The following is a 26483-nucleotide window of genomic DNA, read 5'->3' as shown; positions in this document are numbered from 1 at the left end:
TTTACAGCCTCCAACTTTACTGCTTTGTTTCTGTCTCATCAGCCCTGTTTCAGGCAGCAGTGAAAAAGCTCTTTACACAACCTGTCCAGCACCAAACAGTGGACAGACAAAGTTAGCTACTCGCTGGTGGACATAGTGGAGGAGGTGGAGACCAAAACAAAACTAATAGGAGAACACTGGACTTATATGGACACAAACATGACTCCAAATGAATGCTGATACTAATGCTGCTCTGCATTCCCTAGATGCACAATAGGCAACTGTTTGCTAACCATAAAAACCTCACAAGGTGACAATGTTGTGTTAACAGTTTTTGTTGTGCTGCCCCCAAGTGTCCAAACTCATTTAATAAATGCACACTTAATAAATGGCTTTTTGTCCAGTTGCTTTGAGGCAAGCATGTTAAAAATACAAAGATTACATTGGGAGCACTTTGAATTTTTGACATGGCAACCTAATAGTTGTTCTTATCAACATTGTACTGATGATCTATAAAATATTAAGTTAATTAACCATTAATAAGGCATTAGTTGCAACTCATACCTCATTTTTAAAGTATGCATCATTATGAAGATATGCTGATAATTGCTTTAAGTAAATAAAAAAATATAAACTTAAACAAACGAAATATCTGGCATTGGCGGGTCCAGAGTTCTTGCTAAAGTGCTAACTTAAATATTGAAGTGAGTATAGTGTATTGAAAAAATCAGCTTATGGTCATAGTGTTGGTCAATTTCCTTGGGACATTCAAGAAAAATTACTACCATATTTATATTCATAGAGATGCTCGAGTCGAGTCTGGGGTGGCGTTGACACCAAAATAGTTGAGGTTTAAATTTCAAGCCCATGAACTCCCACTCCCAGCTCTCCTCAGTGCCGTCCTTCCTCCTCCTCCTCCTCCTCTTGCCGGGCAGTGCAGACCAGCAGGCATCAATCTCCGGCTGGCTCTTCCTCCTCTTTAGTGATGGCGGGCTGACACAGATGCAGAGCTTGTCACAGGCTTTCACAGCATTGACCTGCCACACCTTGCTCTCCTCTCTCCCATGAAAGGAGGAGTGAATGATGGGGAGGCGAGGCGGCGGCATGAGAGGAAGAGCGAAGAGGAGGGAGGGTGTGACAGACTCATACAGCATGCATAACAACTGAGTACGCCTCTCCACATGCATCGCTCCATCTATCTCCCCCTGACTGTCTCATCTAAGGCCAGTGGAGACACACAAACACAAACACACATCTTTACAAAGATAAAGAAGGTTGGCTGCAAGCTGCTACACAAGCTGACTATCAAAGCCAGGAATAAAATTACAACCTGGTGCCTCAAATTCCAGCTCATATGAAGAGGGTCACACTGACAGGCCCGGCTCCAGTTAACAAAGCCTCCTCCTATCTCAGGGACATTCCTAAAAAAGCACATTGTGCTGACATGCGTGCCCACTCAGCGAGCACCATATGCCTGCAATGTTCGCACGTTTTTCTTTTTCAGCCAGACACACATGCACACACCTTGACCTTTACAGGGAAATTCTCAAACTTAGAAATATTGGCTGGGAGGCTTATTTGAGGGTCATCGTTATCGCATTATAAAGGATACGCTATCAAACCCTGTTCTCCTTTTTCTGGCCTCACATTGATTCTGTAGTCCTCTATCCATGTAGCTGATATCATTTTACACCAATCTGTTCCAAATTAATGATTCCCAGCATATCAATTTATTATTTTATGTTTTATTGTGATATATATAAATATCCATAAATATGCCCATGAATACACAGTATGTGTGATAGTGATTTCTGTCATATCACCCAGCACTGTAATGTGATAATATTTTAGGGAGCACTGAGGAGTACAACTTTATTGTCCATCAAGATGGATTGTCTTTGGCAGTTCACACACACACAGCACATACAAGACACTGACAGTGTGGACAAAATACAGCACACAAATTTAAGCGAATCTCTGACAACTGAGATAATCAGCTTCACTATAAGTCCCATTAATAACTTTTTGTATAATATACAGTATTGTCCAGCTCTACTTTTTATTATTGTTGGTCCGGTCTGTCTGATGGCAGATTATAAAATGTCGCCTAAAATATACATTTTTAAAAATGATCTTTGCATTGAACAACTCCATCTTCATGTGTTCAAAATGTGACGCCGCTCAGCAAATATGAATGATGTAACTGAATCAACAGTCTACTAGTACTGTATGTGCTCCATCATGGAGCTACAGTATGCTCCCTGCATCAAGAATAACGGCCTTCCCTCAGTTTGATGAGCGTCGGGACAACGCCGGAATATCCCCAAAGAAGGGTGGTCAGGGCTGACTGTTTGATGAGGAGCGATTTGCAGGGCTCAGGAATGAGCTTCCTTAAAGCCCACTAGGCCTCGACTTCAGTCAACACAGAGAAATCCCTGTTAAAATACTGTCCAAGAGAAAGGTCCAACTCTCTCAGAAGTGATTACAACCTGTGTGTTCTCTAAGGAAGCCCACGGCGGACAAGTCAAACAGGCCTGTGGCTATGAGTGAGAGAGGAGTCTACATGCGATGCAGCTGGATATGACAGACAGGGGGAACAGCACGTGTGCTGGGGATCGCACTTTGATCATGACAAGATTAATGTTGAAACTGAAACGTGTTATTCATACACACTGATCTGGCAGCAAGTTGAAAGAGGCCGTGCATTAATGAGTCAGTAACTGACCAAACTGCATAATGAGCAATAATGAAGATATCAAGGATTAAAATGACACCGTCATGCCAGAGAAATTCAATCTGTATTTTACAGGTTCCGGGGGCCAACACATTGTTTCAGTCATTGGGAATGTTCTGTGATCAACAGGTGAATAAAAAGCTTGTTTTCTTACATGATGGTTTCTTCCAATCTGTTCCTTAAAGCTGGGCAGACACTGTGTGTTTTTATTCTTCCTCTACGTTGTGTTAACTCACACTACACATTTCAATCTGCATGGCCTGAACCTATGACTTTTATACTCACACTGTAAACATCAACGGACTGGACACGACACGGAGCTCACACTAAACGTCAGCATGGATCGAAGGTCAAAACGACATCCTCATCATCAACAATGTTGACAAAAGAGAGAAAGCTAGTGTTACACTATGAACGGAAAGCAGGGCTGAACGATATGCAAAAAATATCATATTGGGATTTTCACATTGCGACTCCTGGCATTTAGATATTGCACTTGGCCATATTGCGATTTCAATAATATTTAGTAACTTCTTTTAAGTCACTTCTTAAAACTAATTTTTATAGACTTGCGTTTATGTGATGTTGTCTTTTTATTGTCTTTTTGAATTGTAATTTCATCTTTTATCATCTCCATATCACCCTTTTATTGCTTTTACTGTGTTTGCGTGCATGTGTGTATTTTTTTATGACATCTGCTCCCTCTAATTGTCCTTATCTATATTGAATAGATATAACTCTACCTTATTTTTGTCCTGCTTTTGACTATCATTACTTTTGATTTGTTTGTCAAAGCACTTTGTAAAACCTGTTTTTAAAGGTGCTATATAAATAAAGTTATCATTATTATTTCAATTAATTGTTCAGCCCTGACGGAAAGTAAGATGGCTGAATGATACAGACAAAATGGTCTGTCTGTTCTGCAGCAAACACTTTTATATTATAGCAAAAACCGTATAGTTTAAGCCACAACATGTAAAATACTACTCAATGTCAACAACATTAAAACAAGCCCACTACAGTTTGTAATGGCTCTTTAAATAGCAGCCATGTAGGAAATTGGACTGTGGAACTGCTTCAAGTGCAAAATAGCCAACCAAAATTTCTGACCTGACAGATATCACCCGAGAGACAGATCATTGATCATTCAGGTCATCAATCAGGTGTCATTACCGCCCTCAAACCACATGTCAAACAGCAGCTGATGGGGCAGAAATTCACCCAAATTCTAAAATTAGTCAGAGGCAACAATTCAGAGTTAAACTCAGGCTTAATCCACAGTGTCTGCCCATTTTAAGACATATGCTACAAACAGAGAACATTAAAACGTGTTCGGATTTGTCTTCTTTCATTCAAACCGAGAATTGTTTATGTTCTAGAAAAATAACACTTTGTACAAACACAATAGTCTTTCACTTTCTGGTTGGTTGATCCTCTTCACTTGTCTTCATGCAAGCACATTTTGGGCTTTAACACTCAAGACACTGTACAAGACAATATGTCACAAGATTGTATTTACAGGGACTCAGCATTGACATTTCCGTTTCAAGCCAGAAGATCATTTCTTTATGTGACTGACTTGCAGACTAATGTTCTAGCTTTTCCAATAGCGTAGAAGATGAAGGATATACGGAATACGTGAGGCTTTGAGCTTGCAATCCATAAATATCCTGGTTCAGATCTCATAGATTTCTCCCCATCCCCACCTACAGAGATGTGTAGTACCTCCTCTGTGGCACCAGCCTCTGTTCTGCCCAGCTGAGTAGCTCCCCTAGCCATATCTAGCCAAGTCCTGGGTATCAGTCTTGGGCGTCTCTGGATGCTGTAGGAGTGAGAGGAGGACTGGGAGGGAGGAGCAGTGAGTTTGCTGGTACAGGAAGACACAGCAGGGTCAGGACTGAAGAGTTTCTCCCTGGACCACTAAGACTGTTTGAGGCGTTTCCTCGGGGGACCCAGGAAGGGGCACTGGGCCGAGGCCAGGGAGTGATAGGCTTCTGCTACCAGGTGTGGGTGAGAGATCACCATGGACTTCCAGCCTGATGTCTCCATCACGTCAGCTGCATGACTGCAGGGAAAGAGAGGAGACACAGTGGTAAAAAAAAGTGAGAAAATATTCAAAGAAAACAAAGTGGACAAGCAAATAAAAAAAGCACACAAATAAAACAGTTTCTCAAGAGTTTGGGATTATATGACTCAATCTGTGTGGAGTGCAGCTCTGAGACAGTAAGGATTTGTCATACCAGCTGGCAGAGCTGTTATTTACTTTATATTTTTAAATGTTTAACCCAAAAGGTCATTTCTGAGAGAAAAAACGTCATGCGGCTAAAAAGACGACATTCAAAGATCATAAATACAGTATGTGGGCAAGTGGTGACAAAGTCTGTTGAGTCATGGTTCTATAGTTCTATCATTTCATATCATATCATATCATATCATATCACATCATATCATATCATATCATATCTTATCTTATCTTATCTTATCTTATCATATCATATCATATCATACCTACTTGCAACCCTCCATCACATTGCATAGAGTTATGAGCTGTGAACACGGAGCTGTATGAGCTGTAAATTATGTTTCCTTCACACATTGCTTATTTTTTTTTTGTAAAACTCTAGACAGAGTGTGAGAAAAGTGAGAAAAAAAAATCTACATAATTTTGTTTTTATCTCTTCTATATACTTCCTCACTTCCCAACATCTACTCAAATTTACTCAAAGGAATTACTATTTTGAATTGTTAACCTAACTACGTTGTTTTAATTCCACCTGATGATACATTTCAAAGAAAAATATCAAACTTTTACAACAAACTTACTTTTATCTGACTGCTATAGTTACTGATTACTTTGCTGATGAAGATTATCATTTAGAGAACATATTTAAAATATGAAACATTGTTAACTATCTTATCAACTACCTAAAAATCACCTCAACCAGCTACAACATGAAAATTCTTTTAATACTTTTTTAATACTTATGTGCTTTTGTAGAGTAGACCTGTCATGTGTTTCTGATTACTTGAAATTTCAAATGCAAGATTTTTACTTGAAATGTAATGTTTTTACACTGGGCTATTTCTACGTATACTTCTTCTTTTAATTTATTTTTTTTTACAATGAAGTTCTCTCTGTCTGAAAACAGGAAGTCCTGGTGTCAGTTGATAAACAGTGAGTGAGGTGATATAAGAGCAGAAAGCACAAAGCTGGTTATTGTGGAGAAACTACACACAACTACTAATTACTGGATCCTAATTTATCTTTTTTTTTTTAATCATTTTTGTTTGCCATTATAAATTATAAAATGGGAAATCCTCACACTCTTAAAAATGAATGGAAATTTTAAGCTATATAATTATTTGGATTCCCTGTGGCTGTGCGACTCAAGAGCTTCAGCGATAATGAACTAGTGGAAAACAGAAAGCCCCAAAAAGTTGGACAAATCTTGTAGTTAATTGCTGATGAATTTTATTTGTGGTGATCATCAGATGTGTGTTTCCACCAACAGACCCTGTGGCAGCACCCTGAGACCCTCAGGGTGCTGGGCTGCACTATCACGCACACCACTGTGTGGCCTTTAATGACATTTTTCATGTTTCACTGTGTGTAAATAAACAACAGCGTTTGTGTGTGTGTGTGTGTGTGTGTGTGTGTGTGTGTGTTCGTATGTGTTTATGTCTTGGCATGCCTACTCTTACACAGCAGCTCCAGACCTCCAGCCGACCTCTGACCTTAGTCTCTGTGGAGGAAGTGAACCCCTGCTTACAGTAATGGTCAGTGCGCTGAGGCTGAGGCAAGAGGCCAGCGAAAGGGCATGAGGGAAGCAGTCACAGCAGGAGAGGGAGGGGGAGGAGGAGGAGGAGGAGGAGGAGGAGGGGTGGACCAAGGCAGCAGAGACGAAGACAGCAGCAGTCACAAATAAATAAATAAATGAAAAAACAAGGGAGGTGAGGGAGAGTAATGAAAGTGCAGAGAGAGGGACAGGAGGGGACCGAGGGAGGGTGAGGAGCAGTGATGTGAAGGTAAATTAAAAAGAGGCCAAACTATGACCTCCAGTCAGCAGTAATAATGAGGTAGACCACCACTATTATCAAAAAAGCCTACTTTCAGAAAGGCACTGTTTTTTTCCTGCCTTAAAAAACCCTTGCTTCAATTACTCAAGTTGCGTTTGCACGACTTACTGTGATTTATTCTATGAATTTACTCAAGCCTAAAGATTCATGTTAGGCTAAAAAAAGTGAGTAAACTCTTCTTTTTTTTTATAAACAAAGTGGATAAAGAGAGTTTGGGTGGCTTGCTCTCTGCTACATCCCTGGAGAGGATGAATAAATGAGAAAGAGGTGGGATAAAGAGGACTCCCATTGTCTCGACTAAATGACTGTAAGCTGCTTGTAAAGACTGGTCTGGAAAGAGGTTGAGGTGCTACTGGGGGGAGGATTATTGGTTCCTCCGTGTCGTCTGTTTTCTATATTCGTCCTCTAAATTGATTTTTGTTTTGTTGCTCTTGTTGCTGTCGATTGTGTCCGCGGGAGGAGGGTTGATAACGCTTTGCTGGCCAGGAGTCCCCCGTGGCCAATTTTCCCACCACCACAACAACGCTGTCGCAAATTAAATTGTCATAACGCCCATAACCACAATTAATGACAGGGATTAGGGGCAGAAATCTGCATTACTGAACACCTTTAGGCTCACATGAGCTCTTAAGCACAGAACAGCAGAGGGAGGAAGGGGAGAAAAGGGAAGGAGAGGGAGGAAGAGGAGTGAGTAGAGGAGGGAGGGAGATGGAGCCCCTTCGGGAACAAGGCCAGGAGATGGAGTAAAGCTGCAGAGGGAGGACAGAGGATTGAACAAAGGGATGTAAAATGTGTCTGGCTGTGAGACAGAGAATTCAGACAACAGAGGGAAGGTGATGAGCAATTTAGGTAGTGACTGTGAAAAAGCTTTTTGTTTTCAAACACTAGATCAATCACCTCTCCGTGGACATAAATAGCAGTCATTGACGCTAATAGGCCCCATCTTACCTAAACAGGCTGCCTGCAACATGATTAACATCAGCAGTTGAAGTTTTTTACTAAATGGCCCGATATGATACAGCAGCAAAATGGTCTGATCTGGGGATTAAATTAAATTTCCTCTGGAGACAAAAATTGCTCCCACTGAAATTAATGACTTCCTTTGACAAAAAGCTAAGTGTATGAGTGTGTGAAACAGAGGGAAAAAAATGTTTGCATAAGTGTGGAAGTAGCTCTGCAGATGGATGATTGAACACACTAGTTGATGAAGTCCACAGCCTGCGTCTTGAGCTGGTCGGCGCTGTGCAGGTCGGCGAGGATGAGGATCTCTGCGGCGTTCTCCACAGACAGACTCGTGCACAGAGCGTCCTCACACATCACCTTCAGCCTCTCCAGAGCGTACTGCCAGTGACAGAGAGCGAGAGAGCGAGAGGAGAAACAACAGGTAAACTAAATTACTTAAACAATGCTGCCACTAGCAACTGTTGTCGCACTGTGTAATGATACGGAAACACAGCATTACTCCACTGCAGCGGCAACAAAGCCTAAATTGAATAAGAAAATATATGGCCAGGAGAAGGAAAAGTGACAGTTACGCAAACAGAGGGGGAGTGATGATGGAGAAGAGGATCACTTGAGAGGTAAAAAATTATTTCCACTGTGTTTGATTACAAAATTGCAAGGAACAATAATATTATCTCAATTTCATACACACGTCGAGGAGTCGTAGGAGATCAGCAGAGACTATGGGGGGATTTGCGTCACCACAATTTTTCGATTTAGCAGAGTCTTTTACCAACACTAATGATGTAAAGGGGCTGATATGAAAGAACTTACACTAAGTAGGACTCATGCTGGGCTGTTTAAGAGACGTCTTGTTTTCTGAACTATCGGTTAGAGAAAACATGCTAATTTGGAATTGCAATCAAGCACTTTTCATTCAAGAAGGAAGGATGCAAGTAAGGGGAAGAAACACCAACATACATAATAATAATAATAACAGCCTCAGGTCTTCAGGCAGGGAGTCCCAAAGACAAGCTGACAACATTAAAGACACATTTTACGAATGTCACATAAAGTTTAGTTTACTCATTATGAGGAGTGTTACTCAGCAGGTGAAAACAGTCGTCTGATGTCTTCTGCAGCTCGAAAGGCAGCTTTCTGAAGTCTGAAAAAATAACGCTGGTGCAACGACATCCCTTTATCACTGACTAAATCAGTGACTGAAGTGGAAAAGCCTGCTGTTATAGGATGTTATAGGAGATAGTTGTTGTCAAATCTTTTAAACTCTTGACAAGATTACTGCTGTAAACATGCATTAAAAACTAATAAGCTTACTTAATAAGTTAATGAATGGCTGCTTCAGTCATAACACACTGGACTAGACCTGCTGTGAGCAATTAAAAAGCACAAATCAAGCTCTACAATGAGCAGCATGACACTATTAACAAAGCACTGGCAAGAAGTTTGAAGAATGTTGGGGAAATAATGAGAGAAAACCCAGAAGAAAGAGAAGAGCAGAGGAGTAAAAATGTGTGTTTAGACGAAGAGACAGGAAACATTGAGTCAGTATAAGGTAAACAGTGTACACCTCCCACAGTAGATGGGTTTAGATTTTCTTTCTAAAGTATGTTCGGATGCGACTGTGCAAGCGTATGTGCTCAGGAGTCGAGCTTCTCGGGTGTATTTTTGGCGTTATTATTATGCATACTGGCTTGTGTGTCAATGTACACAGTAACAGGTGCACACACATCCCCACACACACACCTTGTCAGCTGCAGCCAGCAGGTCATCAGCCATCTTGTCCAGGTTGGGGGCCTTGCCCGTGTAGATGAAGCACATCATTTCTTTGAAGACATCTGGCTCCACGTCATTTATCTCCACACGGTTCTGAACAGGAGGAGAGGACAGGAGAGAATACACGGAGGGTTTAACGAAATAAAAGGCAAAAGAAGAAAAAGACAGATGCTTTGACAATCCATCAAAACCACGCGCAGCAGCAGAGTGGTTTTTTTTTTTTATTTCATTTGAATATCCCAAATTCTACCTGAATTAAACTCACTCACCTTGTTTAGCACACACACAGGGACAGTCAGCCATGCACTGATGCAAAATGTTCCAAGTGCCAAACAAGAAAAAAAAAAAAATACTTGAAGGATCCTCTGAACAGTCTGAACACGTTTCAGCAAAACTACATTCTAGTACATTTATTTAATTCTTTTCAGCTGATTCCTGAAAATTAATCCTGAGCATTCATTCCTTGACGGTGCCTGCAGCCAGCAAAGTAGGCTTTATCGCACGCTAGCACAGTGAGGGTAACCTGAACCTTTCCCTCCACACTGAGAGGCAGAACAAAGCAGTAAACCAATTATAACAGCGCTTTATTGTCACCATGGTGACCAGCGGCGTTTTAGCAGGGTCAGGTTGGGTATACCAACAGCTTAGTGCGTTTGTGTCAACTCTGACCGCTCAACAGCAGCATAAACACGATGAGAAATAATGGAGGGAGCGCGTGAAAGCAGCTGGGCTGAGCTTTCAGCACGGAGTCTGCTACAGTGCCCTTTTACAGGAATTCAGGTAACACACGTAAACATATGAAGGCATGTGAGCACACATAACATTAATCTCTACTATCATTGCAATACACACAGAATCTGCACATGCATATTAAAAAGATCTTCATCACAGCCTGTGATTTCTTACTTTTACAGCCTGTACACAATCCAGGAATAAGGAGGAGGTTTCACATACACATGATGAAAACTTGATGCTAATTTTTGACAGCAAAGTGTGTTGAGAGTTTTAAATGAAATAAAGGGAAAAATAGCACCACATAACCACATTGGAGGTCACATGAGAAAAATTAACAGGTCTTCCGTCACTATTGTGAAGACGAGCTTTCCACGGAATCTCATAAATCGACAACAGTTGTGTAGTAACAGTATCTGAAGCTCCACTCTATTCACAGAGCAGTCCTCTATTAGAGTGTTTCTTTATGAGCTCATCTGTCTCTCCTCTATAGAGTGCTGCAGAGGAGTGTTAACCCATCTATCTGTTTTCTCTGAATCGTATAGGGACGTGGCCCACCCCTCTCTCCCTCTTTCTGATGAAGACGCCCACTTAAACAGCAATTAAGATGCATTTCCTGGCTCTGTGCTTTATAATTTCCCCATTCGAGCTGTGCAGGCATCAATATTCCGCTGACATGACGGCTAAATCACCAAGGTTCAATCTCACCACCTCCTATCACATGAACACAACCAACTGTGGCAATGAGGACTCTCTGCATCACACACACACACACACACACACACACACACACACACACACACACACACACACACACACACAGACATCACAGAGGACACAGAAGAGAAAAGCCATGATGCACAAACCAAACGCAGTGGTGACATACACACAGATACACTCAGCCACAAAGATAAACTTCTATCTCATGCATCCAGAATATCAACTGCACTCAGGGCAACTAAAAATGAACATGAAGCGGTGGTAAATGCTGGTTTCAAAGAGATCGATTTAAGATACCATATAACCGGTTTCATGCTACACTATTTGACGCTAAGGTTAAGAAATGTAACAGCAAATCTGTAGATTTATATTCTTGATTGTTTTGCTACTTTTATAATACTTTTACAGAATAAAGCCAAAATGATCAGCCAGTATTAGCTTATCAGAGATACATTAGTACTAGCATGTACATTATGTTGGTCAATAAGTAAAGCCTTGGTCCCATCAGGAAGTGACATATCATGTCTTTTGTTCCAGAGGTTTGGTGATGTCGTGTCTATTTGCAGGTGTAGTTGTTAAACTACTGTAGCTGCTGAGCTAACAGCTATTCAGTCACAAAAGCTCTCCGAGCTCTATATTTTCTATTTCATGTGCTAGGCTGTTTACTCCCCTGTGGCATTTAATCTCAGGATATTACATCGTTTCATTCAATAAAGTTATTGAAGGGGCAAACAGCGAGCTAATGAACATGCTAACTGACAGTTAGCACGTTCACACAATGAATTCGAAATATGTATTTGTGCCATCAACTCTTGAATCATAACTGTCTGCAAACCATTCCTCTTTTTATGGAGCAGTTTATACTCAGAGAGAGGAGCGTTGGCCCAAAATTTCATTTTTAAATGCTGGTGTAACTGGGTGATAATGAGAAATGCCGTACAGAAATGTGAATATATTAGGCAATTTATGTTATGTGCTTTTGATATATAATTAGATTTTTTTTTTAGATTTTTTTGTTTTAACTCTCAAAAATGATATTAGCATCAGCCTCAAATTTCCAGTATTGGGCAGCTTCAAACTTTGGCACCCTCTAGGGACAGCTCCCCCAAAAGAGGCGGAAAGCCTTGCTCCTCACACCACAATTTCATCCTGGAAACAGTAAGAAGACTGAGCCAAAAGCAACACGGACTGGACTAATGTTCAGTGGTATTGTTTCATTTTGTCTACAAACAACACCTTATGGCTTCAGAATAATTTCAAAGCCCCAATAATCAGAGAAATTCTGCACATAGTGGTTTTAAGGAAACCAGATAATAGAGTTGCGGTCAACAAGACATGAAGGAACATGAGCAGACACGCTTTTTAAGAGGTGAGCGCTTCCTGACGCAACAGAGAGAAAGATTAGAATTTAGACATTCAACTCGCCACTGAGGGAACAGGAACAACAGAGTCAAGTGCTCGACTCACCTTCTTACTCTCCTCCATCTCGTGTTCAAACATGGCACTGAACACCGGCGAGCGAGCTGAGACAGAGAGAGGAACAAAAGACAGAGGGGGGGGGTTTGTTATTGTGTGTAATGTTGATACATGGTGAGGTCTCTGATATCCGTTAACAGCCTGCCACAGGGCCAGAGCATATGATTGACAGCTGTGACAGCAGTAGAAGCATCATGTGGAGAAAGCCGACTGCAGCTCCTTCCTGCTGACAGACTCATGACGACCTCTCAGGTGTGTTTAGCCGGCATTTAATGCTGATAGACTGACATGACTGGAGCTTATTTGGTACATTATTCTTTAATTAAAGTCCGTCTGTCTTCCTGTTTTGACAACATGGTCACCTGTTGCCACTCAGCATAGACTATTTTAACATGGTAGCATAGAGGGATGATGAGGCTTGTTTCATCAATAAGCACACACAGTTTTTAAAATGAGAACATATGTTTTAAGTGATTTTCACTCAGCTGTTATGTCTTTACAAATCAAAAACTGTTCCGCACTGTATACAAATCCTCTTGAGGCAAGGACAGCTCAGACTATGCTCCAAGGTCCCTCCGAGTAAAAGAAAATGGTAAACAGTTTTTGCAACGCAAATGGTATTTTTATAATCAAATTTTCACCCCGATTTCATACTATTGATTTTATAAAGGAGAAGCAAACACAGATAAATTCAGTTTACACTCGTCAGAAACAGTGACTGCAAAGTTCTGCAGCCATTGAAATAACAGGGACATAGGGGTGATTCTAGTGTTTGTGTTTTGAACTCACTCCACTGCTTTGAAGGCTAAACACAGGATATTTTTTTTTCTTATTATCACCAGCATGACCCCAGCTGGAGAGGTCATGTTTAATCTCCTGCACAGACCGACGGTGCTCGTTGTCTGATCCATCCACAGCACTTCAAATTACATAAATCAGTCCAATTTCTGTTGCTTGAAATCACTGCTGGATGATAATTCTGCATGCTTAAAATAATCGACACATCTTGTCTCTGTAGTTCTGCTAAAGGCAACAACACAGTGTATTTCTTATCATCCCTGCCGTTACAGTGGTTAGTTTCGGCATTGGCTGAGGCTGAACCTCACAGACGGAGCTGAGGCTGAACTCGATCACCGGTCGGTTATTTACCAGCAGAGGAAGAAAGTGTCTCTACAAAGGTTAGAGCTTGGCCTTCTACTGAGAATCACATATCAACCAGTGTCATTTTCTTTTGATATGGTTCACTTTGTCTGATGATGTGCTCACTGGGTAACACGTTACATTACTGTTCACTAATAAATGCTTAATTAACTAGTGATTAAAATTTAACAAATGTTTAACACATTATTAAGTATGTGTCAAAGTCAGTGATATGCTAATTAATTTAAGTGCTTAATAATGAGTTATTAACTGCAGAGCTAGCTACCCGTTTAATTACTCATTTGGAAACATGGTCTCATCCATCACCCCTCCACGAGCCACAAATAAGTATTAAACTGATAATCAAAGCAAAATGTGGGCATGACTCATTAAGTGAATGAGTACGTTAACAATGGTGGTTGAAATGTCAGCAGCTGCTGCCGCGGTAGTAACTAAAATAACCAACTAAATAAACAACAAAGTATCTGACATCAGGTCCTATCTCATTCAGCTTTCATAAGTGTGTTTACGTTGTGCTGCAGCTCAGGGTCAGAGTCATGTACAAGCTTAGGACAGGTACAAAATGGCAAAAGTTGAACCTTTGAGTATCAACAAAGCTTTACTTATAAAGAGCTAAAGAGAAGCAAACACACTGGACATGAACAGCCAACATTCAATGAATGTTTTCATGCAAATCAAATGCGTTGTCCTGATATTTTTAGGGCTAAAAAAAGGTCCTAATTCCTTTTATTTATGATTATGTAACAAAGTGTATATGAATGTGAAAGTCAGTGTCAGAGGTATAGGCCAGCAGTGAGAAGATTAAAGTTGTAGAAGATCAAAAATTGAATTGATGTTTAAGATGGTTGAGGTTGTCTAACTATTCAACTGTCAGGCTTGTTTAGAGGATCAGTGAAACAGACATAAAAAAATAACTTTCACACACCTCCATTCTCTCAAGAGGTAAATTGTTTTGTTTACATGGGAGGCAAGGGAAGGTGGCCAGACAACTTAGGTTTTTGTTCAGTTGATAAAACAAGATTTCGCTCTCAAAAAATAAAAAATCTACTTAACAGAGAAGTAAAAAGAGGGAGTTTGGTTGTCTTTGAAGATCCAGTCCTCCAGATTACAGGGCTTCTAGAAGTCAGAGACAACCAGACTTGTCTAGTTCTTGGTTAATTTCCATTAGCTTCAGTTATATAGCAAACTATTCATATATTGGTATCAATCCTTTCTTTCGCATGTCAGGCAAAGTCAGCAAAGTTAGTTTGTATCGTTTTTCAATAATGCTTTGATCATGAAGCTAGCTTAGAGATACAGCACTGAAACCAAACTTAGCCCAGGTAGGACTATGGAGACAAACCTACAATGAGTCTGTCTGGTGCAGCTCAGCACTGGTGAGCTCATACTGCAGCAACAAAGGGAAGGGGTGGACGAGAGAGAGACAGAGAGCGAGAGAAGGAGAGGGTGAAGGAAAGTGAAAGGAGGGAGAGGAGAGAGAGAGAGAGAGAGAGCAGTAGACAGCGATGGGCAGTAAAAGGAGCTGAGGAGAGAAAAAGACAAAAGAAGTAAAGACTGACAGGAAGAGAGAGATATGTGGAGAAAACTCAAGACAGGAGGTGGGATGAGTGACAGGAGGAGGAAAACAGGGGAAGAAAGAATGAAAAGGAGAAGGAGAAGATGAAAGAGAAAGGGGAAAGAGGGATATTGAGAAAAGGTAGGAGAGATAGAGAAGAGGGAATAAAGAGAAGGTAAGAGACAGAACGAGAGAAAGACTGGGTGGTACAAAGATCACATGGCCAGTGTGCAGCCAATTTGAGTTGCTCTCCCTCCTTCGTTTGATCCCTCTCTGTCCGTCTCCACGGCGATTAACGGCCGGGAGAGTTGTCACGGGAACAGCCGAGAGGGGGAATAACGAGGAGGAGGGACGTCATCTGGACCAAGTAGAGCAGAGAGAGAGAAAGAGAGAGAAAGAAAGAAGGAGGGAAGGAGAAAGAGAGAAAGAGAGAAAGAGAGAGAGAGAGAGAGAGAGAGAGAGAGAGAGAGAGAGAGAGAGAGGGGAAGACCCCAAACCACAGCAGCACATAATTAAAATGGCTCCTCACACACACATTTCAACAAATCCAATAATGAACAGCCTCTCCTTGCTTCCACAGAGACACACAGTTCACCAGTTCCCTCAAACTTTTCACTATCTGACGCCGGCTGTCATCAAAGTGTCAATATCTGCAACAAGTTGTTCAAAATGCATCATGTTTGTTTGTTTGTGTGAGCGTCTCCATAACCATGTTCGATCGATATGGATTCCTGAAGGCCAAAGAAGACGCGCAGGTGCTGTAAGGTGTCAATAGTTGATTCCTGTATGGGTATCGAATATATTCAAATTTAACCATCCCTGTGGCAAGCAGAAATTATTCATTAAAATTAAAAATTTGATGAAGTATTTCCCCCGGAATTTAATTCTTGTCACAGTGGAAAAGCATTTGAAATAGCATTTAGACGGAAACTAAAACTCTGAAATGAAACCCAGGATGATAATGACAAACTCCACCATGAATAACAACATAAAACCCACCACTTATATTAGTTTGGAAGTGATCTAGTGCAAAAAATATTAGTACCTTAAAATTGTGACATACATGTTTACATTTATTTTAATACTTATATAAATTATACATACGGTGTCTCAGACTTTTGGACCCCACTGTATGTATATTTAGAATTTTTCCGTCTCTAAACACATTTTTTTTGTGTATGTAACAAATAAAACCTTTGGGTCAGTCAATAAATCAATTGGAAAAATGGCAAAAAATCATCATCACCAATTACCACTGTCACTAACCCCAATCATCAATATTCCTTTTAGTGATTTATCTGAAAGATATGTGAGGATTTACTTCTGTTTTATATCTTTGTAAACTGGAAATGGAACGGGCAGTTTTCACTATATTCTGACATTTTACAAAACAAATAATATCAACAGTATATAACTGTACAGTGCTACAGCTCTGTGGTAAACATCTCTATTACTGTGTGTACAGCCCCATTAATGATTCTGTGTGCAGGGGAATAACTGTCAGCATAACATGACAGTTACAACCAACATCTTGGAAATGTTCATATGTTTTAACTCCTTTGAATTTACCAAGATGTGACAACAGAAGTTTGCTGTGCCCGTTCCTTGCTCCTGAACAGTGTAACAACTTATTAATACATTTGAGTTCATGTTTTACTGCAAACGCGACGTTAAAACAGACAGAATATTGCTGTGTCCTACCACGACCTTGTCAAGATCACACAGTGACTTGAATGATGAAAAAGTATCCAATTTTCATAAACATGAGAAAACAGGTCAGCTTTTAGCACCTGAGTATAAAGATTCTATCCGTGTGTTTTTCGAGGTATGATGAATGAAAGGATACCCTCACCTGCCAAGATGGCTTTGTGTGCCTGGAATTTCTGGCCAGCAACACACAGGGAGCAGTCAGTGAATCTCGAGTTTTCCCACAAATCTCCAAGCTCCTCAGCCAGCCTGCAGTCAGGAACCTTCACCATGTTCATTGTGTTCTGGCCTGAGATGTTCACAGAGTCCTGCACCACACTCACCTGGAAACACACACATATACAGAGCACATAAGTACAATTCATCAGTTCATACGTGTTATTAGTTGGTCTGCATGTTGTAGTTTTAGTGTATTTTTCTTTTTTAGATGTGAGTGACATAGGAGAGCTTAGATACACAGAGTTATAATTCTACGGTTAACTGTTCCTTTAACGCACTCACTGATTCGCACAGTGGCTAATAAATAGCATGCAATGTTCATAAAAAGATAATAAATCAGTCAATCAAACATGCTGTGAATGATTAATGTGGGTTCTCTGCCTCTGTAATCAATACATCAGCCACTCAATATGGGGGCTATTCAAAGGCAACCTATTCTTCCTTCTTTATCCACTCAGGCTGGCTACACTCTCAAACAAGCCAGAAAATCGGCATTGAAGTCAAATTGGGTGTGTGAGTGTGTGAGTGTGTGTGTGTGTGGGTGTGTGAGTGTGTATGTGTAAGTGTGTGTGTGTGTGTGTCTGTTTGTGTGTGTGAATGAGCGTTGTCTGTGTGTCTTCCCTGCTGACTTCACCACCTGTTCCAGACAATGTCAACCAGACTCATTTATCTCTCAACAGGACTCACTGCAAACACACACACACACAGGAACAGGCTCATGAACACAAACACACAACCACACACACTAATTACTAAGTAATTTCCGACTGCCTGGATTGACTGACTTGCAGTTTTATACCTGCTTGCTGTGCCATCTTATCAAACAATAAATTAGCTAGCTATAGCCTGGTTGAGAACATAGTTGGTTAGTTAGCTGGTTAGTTAGTTACAATTTGTAATAAAAGTATCATAAGGAAGCATTACACTGAGGCGCTAGTGAAAAAGAAATTTGTCATCGTCTGACAAAATCATCTTACACATAAGTTAAAGACAACAACTGCGATGTGATTTCGGTTATATTTACTTAAAATTATCACTCCGAGAGAGAGTTAGAAGCTCGTTCACGTCAGCTGCTGTGTGGTCAAAGGAATGAGTGGCATAGAGAGGTGTGCCGGCAGACTCTTTAGCTGGCAACTTTTTAGCTAATGTTTGTCCAAAAAGTTGCTAAATTTGTCTCAAGGTGCTTTTTTTTAAAAAAAGAAGATGCCAAAAGGGGCTAAAAATCAGTTAAGGTGCTAAGCTGGCAACACTGTTGGTGCCAAATCATTTTGAAAGAGCAACAACAAATGGGGAAACTCTTAACACTCAACGGCCCAACCAATGGTGTAACTTCATCACTCAATCATTCAGTCAGTGACAGACATTCACATCCAGTCAAAAATATTCTGTGTATTTAACAACTGTATGTATCTGATGAAGTTGTTTCGTCCAGTAACATAAGAGGCTGCAGCTGTGAACGGTTTGATAACTGAAAAATGAAAACGAATCAGTCAAAATGTCAAATGTTTTATGAAGCCAACTGCAAAATCTTGCTGAATAGTAACTGATGTTTTACCTTCTTTCTGGACAATATAATACTGTAACGATTACAACAATCTAATTTTTAATAAAGTACAACTTTTAATTAGTGACAATGTAAAGATGTCAACAAAAAACTTTTTAATAAACTTAAGAGACTTTTATAGATTCTTATTTATAGCGTTTTCCATTCATTTAAAATGATTTTTAATGTTTTGACCAACTCTCCCAATATATTATAAAGAGGACTTTTAAAGACAATTATTTTTAAAGGTGTTTTATTTATTACACTGCAGCACGTTCTACGGCATCACAACTTTATCAGAGATAACACCGGAAATACTTGGTGCCAATCTTCCTGTTTTCATTGCTGACAGCTCCTGGACACATTCAGTATACTATTGTTAAGAGAAGGGGAGAAAATCGCCACAACATCCCAGCAAAGTGACCTTGCTGTTAAAGCTTTAGCCAGGAAGGCTGACACCCAAACCACCCCCCCCCCAAAAAAACAAAAAAAACAGCCAAGTTCTCTCCTCATCCATCCCATCCATCCTTCTGCCCGCTCATTCGTCCAATGCCACATCCATCCAGCTATTCAACTCACACAAAAAGAGTCCTAGAAAAAGAGGAGAAGCACATACAATAGAGAAGTGCGTGGCAAGCAGGAAATTGAATGTCAAGGAGCCTTGTTTGCTCCTGATGGAGGTTTGAGGGTTAGCCTGAAGGGGACAGAAAGACAGAGAGAAAGGGAAAGGGAAAGATAATAAAACAGAAGAGGAGAGTGAGAAAAAGGAGGAGAGGGGAAGATATAGGAATAATAAAAGGCAGAGAGAATACAGATGCAGAGATAACAAGCGACGGACAGACAGAATAGAAAGAGGCCATCACACACAAAGAGGGACGGAGGTGTGAGCGAGCTATTGGTGGGATCTCCAGTTGGAGATGGTCTCTCATGAGCAGCAGCTCATTTCTGGGACAGAAATTACAGGCACACAGTGAGACGAAAATGTGAGTTTTCTATAGAAAGGAGCATTCAAAGTATTCCTGTGTGTGTGTGCGTATGTGTGAGTGTGTGTGAGTGTGTGTGCGTGTGCGTGTGTGTGTGTGTGACAGTCTGGTTTCCACAGCTGGCTCTATTAATCACACTCCAGGAGGATGCAGGTCTGACTGACTGACGTACATCCATCTCCACACACTCACAGAGGAATGCTCACACACACATTCACATGAGGAAGACACAGTCCCGCGCACAGACTCTGGCATTCATAAAACACTGATTAGCAATACAGAAAGCCTGGGAGAAAAGGAGCTGCTGTGAATAAGGGAGGAGAGGGAGTAAAAACAACAGTGAGAAAAAAACAGCGGCGAGAGACAGACAGATGGACAAAGAGACAGAGGGCAGAGGACAAAAGTTCAGCAAGCTCAAGTTGGAATGAAAAATGGTTTTAGGAGGAGAGGAGGAGGAGGAGCTGGAGGTTGGTGAGTCCAGCCCGGTGTCCTGAGTACACACTGAAAAAATAAACAAGTGCTGAAAAGCGAATTGGAAAGGAAGCCAGAGAGCCTGGTCAATGTGTCTCGGTATAAATAGCCCAATTAGCATGGCGGAGCAGTCACCAGGCTCTCAGAGGCAGCGTGGTAGAGCCGGTCTAATTACTGGATAACTTGACCAATTATTCCACTGTTTAACCAGGCAGAAACTAAATCGCAGCACCTGGTTATTTAGACACACCGGCTGCCCTGACAGTCTTCACGCCATTAGCTGTCATCTTCAGTCATGGTCAACCACCTCCTCTTTCTCCTTGGATCATCTTCCTCCAAACACTCCTCCTCATACTGGACACGTGGGCAAAGATGTAGTCAATTAACACACCTTTCAGACATTGCCCAAATTTATCATGTTAATTTACTATATACAGCGAAATTAATAACTTATATTAATTAAATTAAACTTGTATAACATTTTAATAAAACTGTCCCTGAAGCATTTACCTATATTTTTAGTATTTATGGTTGGTTGCTTTCTGATGATCACCGAGCAGAAATTTATCCACCTACTTACATTACTCACAGACATTACTTGATAACAAAATGATGTAAAAGAGACTGTCCTAAAATTCAACACATTTTTTCACACACCATTGCATCTTTTATGACAACTATTGTTCCCTGACCTTAACCAAGTGTTTATTATTGTAACAACAATAATGAAAGTCCACTAACCTTGATGAGGTTGTTATATTAACCCAAACTATGATCTTTCCCTTAAACTAAGCAAGTTGTTTTTGTGCCTAAACCCAAACAAACCTTATCCATAGCACCATCAGGCCAAAACATGGATTTGACTTGAAGGTTTTGGATGCACAGACAAATGATGATGCCCTGCTGATAGGAGCATCAGATCAGAAAACACTTATGTACGTCAGTGTAGGCGGCATGGACAAATGCCGTATTTGAATTTTCATTACAACCCTCAATACAAAGGTGTTGAGAGTTGGTTGTCTGTGTTATTGTTAGTAGAGGAGCTGAATTGTAAAGCTTCACCTGCTGGAGGTGCTAGACGAAAGGTCGTGGGCTAGTTAAAATTCAATGGGTAATTTCCTTTGGAAGCATAAATGTGTCTAGTGATCTACCTATTGGCTGAGCTTTAATCCAAAAATGGCACCTAAATAGGACACGAAAAAGCTTGTCCTCTTGCTGATACAATACTGACTGGTGCACAGCAAATTTTAGAGTTTGGTAATTCTTGCATAATTTTGGTTTAATGCTAGTACAACAGGAAATGTAGACTCAATTACCCGAAATATTAAGGTTCCTCTTGTGGGGACAAATTTCCACAGCAAATTTGGGGAAAATTCAGTCATTACATTTTAAAGGACCAGTGTGTAGGATTTAGTGGGATCTAGTGATGAGGTTGCAGATTGTAACCAGCTGAATACCCCTCCCCTCACCTCTCCCTTTCCCAGCGTGTAGGCAACACTACGGTGTCAAGCAAATTAGAAAGATAAAAGGAACTCTCTAAAGCCAGCGTTTGGTTTGTCCATTCAGATACAAAATGGCGGGCTGGAAGAAAACTCATTCCCCATGTAGATATGAAGCTAAGCTAGTTTCAGGTGATTATACACTAATGAAAACATAATCATGAATATTATATTTTATTACTGCCAATAGATCCTAAATCCTACACACTGGTCCTTTAAGGTCAATATGAATCATCCACTGGGGAGTTTAAATGCCCTTGACAAATTTCATGGTAATCTGTCCAGCAATGGTGAAGATATCTTGCTCAGTACTGACCAACTATGTGAATCACTGACTGACTGACTTTCATTTAATCCCCAGTGGTGTTAAAGACGATGATGCCGTCAGAAACACATTCTGTATACAACCCTAGGTAAAGAATAATAACAGTAATGAAGAATCATTGCCACTGACAATCATCATTTGTTTTGGTAATTAAGTTCCCAAGATAAGTGCTTACTAATGCGCTCGCCTCCCAGTTAGTTCCTCAGACTCAAGATGGATCTGTCGTAAGCTCCCTCTCAACCCTCCAGGCAACGCAGAGTTAATATTGAGTTTCAGTACCCAGATGATTTATTCATAATGCATCAATCTTTTTCTGCCTATTTATGTGTTTGTTTATGGATTTACAGTGTTTTGCCATGCGTGAAATAGTTTGAAAAAGAAAAAAAAAAATCAAATCAAATGAAATTCATTAAGTTATGGAACACTTGTTCTTTTACCTCCCTCATCTCATTTTTCAGTCAGTCCTGTGGATTCTCAAACACATAAACATGGGCAGAGATCAGGGACAAACAGCAGATACATGGACAGACACATGCAAAGAGTAAACTCACCTCATCAAACTGTGCTCACTCACTCACTCACTCACTCACTCACTCACTCACTCACTCACTCACTCACTCACTCACTCACTCACTCACTCACTCTCACACACACACACACACACACACACACACACACACACACACACACACACACACCCCCTCATGCTTTAAAAAGAAATCTTTAAAAGTAATTTCCCTCTTGTTGTTAAATTAGAAAAATACATCATTTGCATAAATATTATTTAAATTTGCACATTGCATAGTTTTACTGACCTGATTTGGGACAGGCTCCCTTCTAATCTGAGGCGTATTGCTGCTGACATTATGGGTAACTAGACGGAAATCAGCATGAGTGCATATCTCTACTAGCTCCATAGAATTGTCAAGATTTGTCAGTCCCACATTTAAGTTTCTTCCAGTTCCCCTTACCACACATTTTCATGACTCAACGCATGGCGTTCAAAGTTGAGCAACTTTAAAGCGTTCTCACTCAGTAAAAATTCAGAACGGTTGCAATTCTGTCCCAATACAAGCTTCCAAAAACTGGCATTTATCATACATCTTAGCTATGAGTAACATGGAAATAAGCACCTGTTTGACTGGGGAAATAATGGACAGTTTCCATTGTTGCCTGCTGACAGACAAGCACAGTGTCTCGTGAACTCACAAAATCTATTTATACACATTATAAGATAAGATAGATAAGACAAGATGATCCTTGTTTGTTACAGCAGCAACGCAACAGAAATGCAAACTGAAAATATCAAATACTTAAAATGTACAAAAGATCAATATTAGATTAATAATATAGTATAGCAATACAGTATGTACAAATAGATGTTAAATATTAAATATGTAAATACCTTATGTAAATATTGTTAAATATGTGGTTTTGTGACAGTCGATCTTTCCACACAGACAGACAGACAGACAGACAGACAGACAGACAGACAGACAGACAGACAGACAGACAGACAGACAGACACACACACACACACACACACACACACACACACCAATAGCACTCATGTGAATTGTATTAAATGGGATTGAAAACAAAACCTGATTTGTTGAATTGAGATTCTTAAATCCAAGTTCCTGGAACACCTGCTGCAGCCCACAGTCACTATTTGAATTTTTTTTTTTTTTTTTTTTTTAAATCCACCCTTTGATGCATTTGCACGACATTGCTCCCAGTGTTTTGGTGAAATTACAACTTATCTTTCATTCAGCAGCACTCCCATCTGCCTGGACAAAGATTCTACACTATGAAAACAAGTGGCAACCACAACAAACTCAATGGCTAACAGTGATCCAAATCTTGAAAACCTACTGTCAAGCTCTGTGGAGGTAACTATTATAATATTCTATATTCTATATCTTTCACAACCTAACCTGTATTATATCTGCACTGTGTTTCAAATCAATTACCATTTTTGTCCATGGAGTCACTGCTATTTTATCAAAAGCTAATAATAGAAAGGGAACAGAAGTTCAGAGTCCGTGCAGTAATGTATAATGGACATCATCAACTGGAATTTATAGGCATTTGATAGCAACCTGAATCGAATGTTAGACTGTAAACACTGGATGGACATACTGTATATCACATATTATTATACAGCATACCTGAAGACATAGCAAGGTGGATCTATCTTAGCTATGGAATGAGACAAATGTGACCAGTGACTCCAGTGTTTTAATTCAAACCATGGATACAAACACAACATACACATAAACACTTTTCATCTAAAACAGCTAAATAGATCTGTGATCTTTAAACTTGTCGTCTAAAGCCGCGAGCACAGAACTCATCAGCAGCTTTTTATAATGCATGACTCCCCTTCACTCTCCAGCCAGCCAGAGTAAACAGGCTTGATGTCACAGACACACTCTGCAGCTTTCCTTCTCCCTCTCCCTTTGTTATTCATCCTCTCCACCCACTTTTAGATGTTATTGCTCACAAAAATCCAACACATTCAGATCAATGACAGGATATTTTAGCTCGGAGACAGAGGCTGATACATGCATCAGAATTAGCAGCTGCAACGGGTCACTGAACTGATTAAAACTGAGATTAATAACAGAATCTGATGTGGTCCTGACACTAAATTAAACAAACACAGCCATAAATCCAAAAGCTATTACACAATAGTCAAAAATAAACACTTCATTCACAGGAAGACAATAGCTGGAACCCCACCTTCTTTAATAACAGGCTATTCATTTCATGCAAGTTTATAATTATGGTTTTCCAGCCTTCTGCTGCTGCTGGCTGCTTAAGGAGTTAATGGAAGCTCTTATTTTTGCTGTCCTGACAACGCAGTGTTTGGCGAGTCTTTTCTTTGGTGCGTAAAAGGTAATTTATTTTATATTTCTGGTTTGTTTGGAAAAAGAAAAAAAAAAAAAGCATGAAACCACTAACGACTGGGTGGTTCGTCTGAGCAGCTGCAGACACCAGACAAAGAACAGTGTGTCACTTAACAGCTCACAACAAATCAAAAACTAAAGCCTGCCAAGTGATCACCACAAAAAACCTCACGAATAAAACTATGACGGCAGACTGACAGACAGAGGAAAACTTAGTAGGCAGCATAACCAGCCCCTATTAAAGCTGTCATTAAGATTTTTATGATTTCAAACTCTGCTTGTGACACTATTTTTGGTTTATGGCTCTATATAATAGTTTTCATTGTTAGTGGTGGAGCCTGCCATTCCCACGTTGGATTCAAATTACCCACCTACGCATGAGAGATTCACAATAAACGATGCACGCATGTAATTAAGCATTACTGTTTGTAATTTTATCCCATTGATATCAGCGTCACTGTTTACTGTTCTCTCTCTTTACACCGTGTCAGAGCTGTATTAAATTAGTGCTAATGCAAACTGAACATTTCTTACTGCTGCTGCCTCACATTGAGCTGGCCAAACACAGAGTGGCTTTTATTGTGAAGAAATCATAGGAATTTTCATTCATTCATTCACTCATTCATTCATTTTGATCAGATCCGATTTAAACCAACCAACTTTATTATACCCTGCCGTTGTGTTGAAAACACAAAACAAAATAAAGTCACATATGACCAATTGATGTCCCACATAAAATGTCCCATTTTGGCAGGACATAAAAAGGCTGATTATGGACTGGACCGAATATAGACCACAGGTGTCACCACATCAACCAGTTCTGAAATCATAAGGATTATAACTTTAAATAACTTTTTGAGTCCTGGTACTGCTGAGACCTAAAAAAAAAAAAGACAATGAACTAGACTGTCACAATTCTTCACTCAAACTTAATCTTCTCTTAAAGGTACTTATGTAACCTTCAGAAAACCCTTGTTATCAATGACACCACACATACATGAGACTGAATGTGATTAAGCGGCATCATATTGATAGATAACGTAACTAAAGTTATACTGTTATTATAGTTTGATTATAAACTCTACTTGAGACTATAGACTATATTTGACTCTCCAGTGATAGTACAGCACCAAAATGAATTGTGGCGGTCTGGCTATGTGAGACTATAGTTCCACTAACGTTATGTTTTTCTGAAATAGCATTTATAAAACGTAATATCGTTATCAGCTGGCTAGCTATCACAAGATTGGCTAGTGACGTCTATCTAATCCATTCTCACTGCATGATACAATGACTACATTTATATGATAAATCAACGTTAGCTTGCTAGCTAGCTTTATCAATCACTGTTTGTCTAGCTCAGCTCTAAGGGCTCAGCAATGTCATCAAAGATCAATTTGTTGGATAATAAAGCTAATGGTGAGTGTACTACATGAAATAGTGGACTAGATGGAATCTTATTACCAGACTTAATTAAAATAAACCATCAATAGGCCTTTTATATTGTCAAGTAATGTTACTACACAAGATGTGAATTAACGTTACGTTGCAGTGGGTTGAGTACTACAGTAATCCTGAACTAACGTCACTGATAAACAGATGATAGGAGTGGGATGAGTAACATTAGACTGGAGATAATGCACATGAAATCTAC

At 40.0% G+C, this 26483-nt stretch overlaps 1 protein-coding gene across 2 annotated transcripts in view; it reads right to left on the bottom strand.

The window, feature by feature from the left end:
- Positions 1-1769: 1769 nt before the first annotated feature.
- LOC111217752 (speckle-type POZ protein-like) overlaps positions 1770-26483 on the bottom strand; it is a 90448-nt gene continuing 65734 nt past the window's right edge. For both annotated transcript variants that reach the window (XM_022739734.1, XM_022739735.1), the window contains exons 7-11: positions 17023-17200; positions 12446-12501; positions 9497-9619; positions 7989-8131; positions 1770-4778 (exon numbers count right to left, since the gene is read on the bottom strand). In XM_022739734.1, coding sequence (XP_022595455.1) covers positions 4634-4778; positions 7989-8131; positions 9497-9619; positions 12446-12501; positions 17023-17200 — 645 coding nt within the window. In that variant the 3' untranslated portion in view covers positions 1770-4633. The remainder of the gene's footprint in view (positions 4779-7988; positions 8132-9496; positions 9620-12445; positions 12502-17022; positions 17201-26483) is intronic.

Source organism: Seriola dumerili, unplaced genomic scaffold, assembly GCF_002260705.1.
Source record: "Seriola dumerili isolate Sdu_G_001 unplaced genomic scaffold, Sdu_1.0 BDQW01000044.1, whole genome shotgun sequence".
NCBI lineage: Eukaryota > Metazoa > Chordata > Actinopteri > Carangiformes > Carangidae > Seriola > Seriola dumerili.
Note: the sequence above shows the minus strand (reverse complement) of the source record. Positions and strands in the feature narration are given on the sequence as shown.